At 38.6% G+C, this 6,696-nt stretch overlaps 1 protein-coding gene across 2 annotated transcripts; it reads left to right on the top strand.

The window, feature by feature from the left end:
- Positions 1-6,230, top strand: adcyap1b (adenylate cyclase activating polypeptide 1b). 2 transcript variants are annotated; one of them, XM_026935864.3, is made up of 5 exons: positions 1-411; positions 822-926; positions 2,051-2,185; positions 2,681-2,785; positions 3,388-6,230. In XM_026935864.3, the coding sequence occupies exons 2-5, from the start codon at positions 823-825 to the stop codon at positions 3,569-3,571; spliced, it is 528 nt and encodes a 175-aa protein (XP_026791665.3). In that variant the 5' UTR covers positions 1-411; position 822; the 3' UTR covers positions 3,572-6,230. The 2 variants fall into 2 exon arrangements, with proteins under 2 accessions (XP_026791665.3, XP_026791666.3); XM_026935865.3 differs by lacking the exon at positions 2,681-2,785 and having other exon boundaries at positions 5-411.
- Positions 6,231-6,696: the final 466 nt, after the last annotated feature.

The following is a 6,696-nucleotide window of genomic DNA, read 5'->3' as shown; positions in this document are numbered from 1 at the left end:
AAGAGTCTCCATTCATGGATAAAAATCGGAGGGAACTGGAGGGGGGGTGAAAGTTGAGCGAAAAGACATGTGGACGAACGAATAAGCCGTGCACGACGAATCTGATCGACGATTTTTTTTTTTTGCGCGTAAAAGCCTATTATTTTTTGGTTTGTTTGTTTTTAGCAGCTACATATTGTATAAAAGTCAAAGGCGGTTGATCAGGACGAGCCCATCAGGAAACGGCGGTGGCGCTTCAGAGAAGAGGTGCCGTGAGAAAGATTACCTCGTCTCTCTCTTTCTCTCTCTCTTTCTCTCCCTCTCTCTCTCTCTCACACACACGCGCACACACACACGCACACGCACACACACGCTCAGAAGCCGCACCCGAAGCGCGTCCCGCAGCCTCGCTCTCTGTCCAACCTGCCGTAGGTACGTGACCGTTTTGCCTGTTTAGTTTCAGCTTAAAGCCACAAAATCGCGCTTTGAAGGAACTCAATCTCCAGGATTCTTCATGTCTTTTTTTTTTGTTGTTGTTGTTTCTAAATTATTACTACCAGTTTTGTCGGCTTACGGAAAAAGGACTGTGTTTGCGTCAAGGCTCTCCGTAAACTTTTCAGACCCGACCGGATTTTTAGAGAATTAAAGAAAAACGCCGTGTGGAATTTGTAGCACGTGTCAGGACAGAAGTTTATTGCGTTATTAGAAAGCTTGGAAATTGGCGATAGAGCGCTGCAAAAAAAAAAAAAAAAAAAAATACTACATGAGCACGCTTTAAGGCGTGTTACAGTGTTGAGTTGAAGCGTGTAAGTGATTTAACTTTCTCCGCGTTCCCTTTACAGCATGGCCAAATCTAGTAGAGCTACTTTGGCTCTGCTCATCTACGGGATCTTAATGCGCTACAGCGCCCAATGCACACCCATCGGAATGGGCTTCCCCAACATGAGGTAGGTCCACACTGCCGAAACCCTGCTTTCTCCTTCTACTCTTTATCTTACATCATGGCAGTGGGTGAAAGACGAACATGTGCAGTCTGAATTTCATATTTCATAGATTTTTTTTTAAAGATCTTATTTTGGAGAAGAATTGTATATTGCATTTAAAGTGAACAATTCAGGTGTATTTTGCAGTAACACTAGTCGATAACCATCTTTAACTGATTTGCTTATTGTGGGATACGGACTGGTGTTTTAATCCGAGTTGTTTCTACAGGAAACAAAGGGTTTTCTGCGGGAGGGTTTACGCTAGGGTTTAGGCAGGATATGTCTATGGGGACGAGCCTGTATGAAAATGAGAATGAGTCGGGAATGACGGCCGAGTGGCGTCACACTGCAAACACGAGCACTAAACGAATAGGAAGCTGCTGTGACTGTAAGCCTCAGGAATCAGTGTGAACTCGTTAATGTGCACCAGTCTGACTTTCATACCAGCGCAGTGATGCTCAGGCTCAAGCAGCAAGACTAACATCAGCGTGCTGCATTTAAATACCTGTAACGAAATGCAATCACCTTAATAAGCACCATGCAGCCCATATATTTTATATATAATATATGTGTTTATATATATATACACACACACACACACACACACATATATATATATATATATATATATATATATATATATATATATATATATATATATATATATATATTTTTTTTTTTTTTTTAATGGTCCTAACGAAGTGAAATGGAATCTTTAACGAAATGAATTTTTGTTGTAACAAAATGCTAAAAAAAATGATTTCGTTCTAACAACGATATTGCTTGTGTACCTGTAGGCGCTTATTAAACATAGACCCAATTTGTATCATTCAGTTGCGCTTTTTTTCTGGTAATTCTGGTAATTTCGTTATATTTCGTAATATTGGCGCTAAAGCAATTAGACTGCAAGCAAAACGAATATATACATACATACATACATACATACATACATATATATATATATATATATATATATATATATATATATATATATATATATATATATATATATATATATATATGAATGAATGACAGTTCTGATATGGTGCAGTTGAAACACATTTTTCTCTCCTGATTCCGGATCTCAGGCTAGAAAACGACGTGTTCGGGGAAGAGGGAAACTCGTTAAGTGAGCTCTCCTACGAGCCCGACACGATGAGCGCGCGCAGTGCTCCAGCCCTCCCGGAGGACGCGTACACACTGTATTACCCTCCCGAGAGAAGGTGAGCAATAAGTACACACTCCCAAACCTCACAGCAAACACACCAAAATATTATACACACAAAGCTGTATGTGATCGCATTCATACTGTTATTTTTTTTTGTCTTACTTTTATATGCGCTTGCTTTGGCTCTTTGTGATTAAGGTGGTAATGTGGATGCACAAATGCAACAGACAGACAGACAGACAGGTAGAGAGACAGACAGAGAGATAGACAGAGAGACAGACAGAGAAATAGACAGACAGAGAGACAGACAGAGAGACAGACAGGCACATGAGAAGGAGACAGCTCGATGAATCAAAGCAAGATGACAGGAGTGTTTGGTTTCTCTCTCTCTCTGAGTTTTTTTTTTTTTAAATTTATTTATTTATTTATTTTTTGCTCGTTTCACCGTTGACTGGCGTAAAACAAATCGAAAATCCTAAACGGAACGTTGTCCTTTGGTGTTTGTTTCTGCTTACCCTTGTGTGTGTGTGTGTTTGGCGTTTTACCTCAGAGCTCAAACGCATGCAGACGGATTGTTAGATAGAGCCTTGAGGGACATCCTGGTTCAGTTATCAGCCCGAAAATATCTGCATTCTCTGACGGCAGTTCGTGTAGGGTAAGGGCATTTCATTTTAAGCGTTTACCTGCCGTCATCTTTGTTTTTCTTTTTGTTTGTTTGTTTTGTTTTGTTTTTTTTAACATTGTCCCCTCCCCTCTCTTATTCATGGCGGTGACTTTTCCGTTGTCCTGTTTCCGACTTCCCTTTTTCCTTTCCTCTGTTCTTCTCCCCGGTATTTGGTGTCTCTTTGTCTCTGAACTAGCTCGGGTGTGACACTTGAGTTGGGTTAAATTGTGAGTAGACAAATGAACAACAACAACAACAACAACAACAACAACAACAAAAGTTCAGCAGCCTATCGACGGTGCGAACTGTTGATTCTCCCGAGCGCTGTTGATTAACCTGCAATGCAGCCCATATAACGGCGCATTAACAGCCTTCATTTCATTTTCAGCCAAAAAAACAAACATTTCTAAAGCTTTCTTTATCCTAAGTTCTTCTTTCGGTGATATCTTATCGAAATATGTGGACATTTATCGAATCTTCTGAACCGTTTTAGGGGTTTTTTGGTTTGTTTGACACCTATATTGAAACCTGTTAGCTTGCTAGCATTTTTTTTTTCTTTAGCTATAGGCTAACGCGCGCGCTTGTGTTCGCAGTGAGGAAGAAGAAGACGAAGAAGACTCGGAGCCACTGTCGAAGCGCCACTCGGACGGCATTTTCACGGACAGCTACAGCCGCTACCGGAAACAAATGGCCGTAAAAAAATACCTTGCAGCAGTGCTGGGAAGAAGGTACAGACAGAGGTTTAGAAACAAAGGACGCCGCTTTGCTTATTTGTAGCGGAAAAGAAAGCGCGCGAGAGAAAATAGAGCAACTGCCCTCCCTTGTGTCCATTCAATCATACAGTCAAAAGTCATTCTAACTTAAAACTGAGCAGTCGGTGGATCTCGCCTGTGTTCTTTTAAACATGTATTTTATGTACGAAGTCAAGCCATTAAAAATATTTTAGTAAGAACATGTTTTTTTTGTTCCTTTTTTTGTACAAAAGCACTTGAGACCGCACAGTTCTACTTTGTGGACCAATCGTTCAGTTGAATGTATATAGCTTTCTATGTTGAAAACGAAACTTAAAAAAAAAAAACAACAACACTAGGAAAAAATATATGACATATATATATATATATATGACAAATGTGCACCTTGAACGTTATGCGCTTGATATCTTTTACGAATTCATCATATGCAGAAAAATAAATAGATTTTAAAAAAGACAATCAAAGTTCTGAATGTTATACTTTATTTTTGTAATGGAAAAAAAAAAAGAAGAAAGAATAGAGTTTTTATTTTGTGCAAAGTTGGCCCTGGGATGTAAGTGACCATAAGGCTGACTCTGTAAAAAGAAAAAGAAAAAAAAAAAAAAAGCACAGGCTGTAATGATCCTATGGAGGGGTCAGAGAGAGATACACACTGGCCAACATGAGTCCCTCATTACACAACTACATTTGTGTAAGTGTTTTAGATCTGCAAGTCACCTGTCAGACTAAATGCAACATTTTTATTATTTTTCTTTTAAAACCGTTTCCAGTTTTAAGAGTTAGGATTTGTGACTGAAAGTGAATGACACTGGAATTTAGCTCATTAATGCTGTCCAATTATTTTCGTAGTGGCTTGCTTTCTAAATCTCAAAATAGCCATCCCATCTTCCCTGCACCTACATGCATGAAGCATGTACAATCCTCTGTGCATCATTTGGAATACAGACCCTGTTTCGTTCCATATGCTTGAGAATGGCTGTTTTTTTTTTTTTTTTTCATTTTATTCAAGATATTTCTGTTGTATCAGTTAGACATGCTTACCTAAAGACTATTAAACATGTTCATGCAGCGTACTGCAGAGAATTTCAGGGTGAATGGAAAAGAATGGTATCCTGCCCCCCCTCCCCCCTTTTGGAAAAAAGCAAATTTCAAGTGCATGCTGTGATGGCCTTTTAAAAGAGTTATAGCATGTCATTTTTATCAGTTTTAGGCATGTTTGCAGTGACCCTAGTCATGGTTTTGCATCATTTCTATCTTTGTATTAATCAGATTTGTTTCTAATGTTGTATGCTAATGTAGAAGTTGTGTATGTGTTGGGGAAAAAATAGATATGTCTACCCAATCACTGGAATGAATTCTTATTTGGGAGAAAAAAATGAGTAAAAAAAAAACAATTTAACTTCCTTTGTTAAGGTCCAGTGTATATATATAGTAGTACACTTGCCTGCACACCTTATGGACTCCAGATCAGTATTACTGCATTCCTGGCTAATACTTCTTTCTTTACTTCTGATCATTCATTAACCTCTACATTATCAATGTGCATAAGTCATCTGTGTTATGCATCTCTTTAAAGAACATGGGAAGAAGTAAGAGGAGTGATGCATGGACAGAGGATCAGGAAACCAAAGCATCCAGGGATGTGGGCAGATGTTCAGATAAAGTTATGGCATCCCTTAATCCATTTGAACCCTTGTAGGTTTGAGTCAGAGATAAGTATTATGCAGCATTTAAATACTGGAATATCCTTTATCCCTCAGTACTATTCAAATTTTTTTTTCTGTCTATAAACCACAGTTGATGGTTTGTATATTCTATACAATATCATTCAGGCCTTATTTCCCCACTAATTTAACATTTAGTCTATTGTTTCCAGACATGAAATCAACCCCCCTGCAATTCGGCATCAGTTCCTAGGATTTATATGAGTGTAGATGTATTTATGGGAGCACTATGTGTGAATGTGTGTGAGTGTGTTGCAAGAGTGTGAGCATGTACAATATGAACCTGACAGTGGTATGTGACAGACAGCATGGCTTCTGGCTTTGGTGCCTTGCTACAACGTATGACAAAAAAAAAAATCGCCACTTGATATGGATGGCAATTTTTAGTGGCCCTATAATGCTGCAGACTATTAGCTTACATTTCACTAACCATCTTTTCTTTTTTTCTTTCCAAATTTGGCTGGGCCGATATCTAATTCCATCCAAAAGCATGGCCAGCGTTCCATTGTGATCCAATTTAATATTGAACTGATGTAAATGGCAAAAGTATTAACTGTCTCTAGGCTGTTATAAGTTCAATGAATGTGTTGTTGTGGCAAAGTAAAGTGTTCCTGTTTCATTGTTCTCAGTAAACTGACTCATCATATCCCAAGCTTATGTAGAGGGCCATGAAGCCTAGCTTGATTTTGTGTTGTTTCTTGTCGCATCGCTTGAGGGTTATTTGTCAGCTAGCAAAGAGCCTGATGGAGTGCAGCCCACAGCCCAGCCTCTTGTGTACATTTCTAAGAGCGCCAAAAGCCTTAATGTGAAAGTTTTATCTATATCTGAAAATATTATGTGTGAGAAGTGAATATTAGCAAATGTGAAGTCGAGATATTAACCCATAACTCCTTAGGGGGTGACGTTTTTAAATGTTGAAAAAGTGTTGTAAGATTTGTATGAATAAATTTTTGTAAACAACACACTTTCTAATCCATGTCTAATCTTTCTAAACAAACACCGTAGAACAGGCTTAGACGAGATATGCACAATATTTTTCATGCTGTTTCTACCCAGTTGTTAGTTTCTCATTTTATTAAGAGCCTTAGGCCACTAATTCTTCATTGACTGCAATTAATGGCATGGTGATGTAGGCCCATACAGGAGAGTAAGAGGGATTGGCCCAACCCACAAACAGTGTGTGATAGTGACCCAACAACATGTACATGTTTCACAACATTCATATATACCAGCTTGCTCTGGTGGTACATGTCCACAAACAAACACACACACACACACAAACACACACACACACACTGACAGGCTCATACAGAAGAAGACAGAGAGAGAAAAAAAGAGAAACACAAAATGCACAAGATGAAAAGCATGCATTCATAAACACTCATTCTTTCTTGGTGATTATCATTAATGGTGAAATAACAGAAAC

This window comes from Pangasianodon hypophthalmus, chromosome 4 (assembly GCF_027358585.1).
Source record: "Pangasianodon hypophthalmus isolate fPanHyp1 chromosome 4, fPanHyp1.pri, whole genome shotgun sequence".
Lineage (NCBI taxonomy): Eukaryota > Metazoa > Chordata > Actinopteri > Siluriformes > Pangasiidae > Pangasianodon > Pangasianodon hypophthalmus.
The sequence above is the reverse complement of the archived record's forward strand: the minus strand, read 5'-3'. Positions and strand labels throughout refer to the sequence as shown.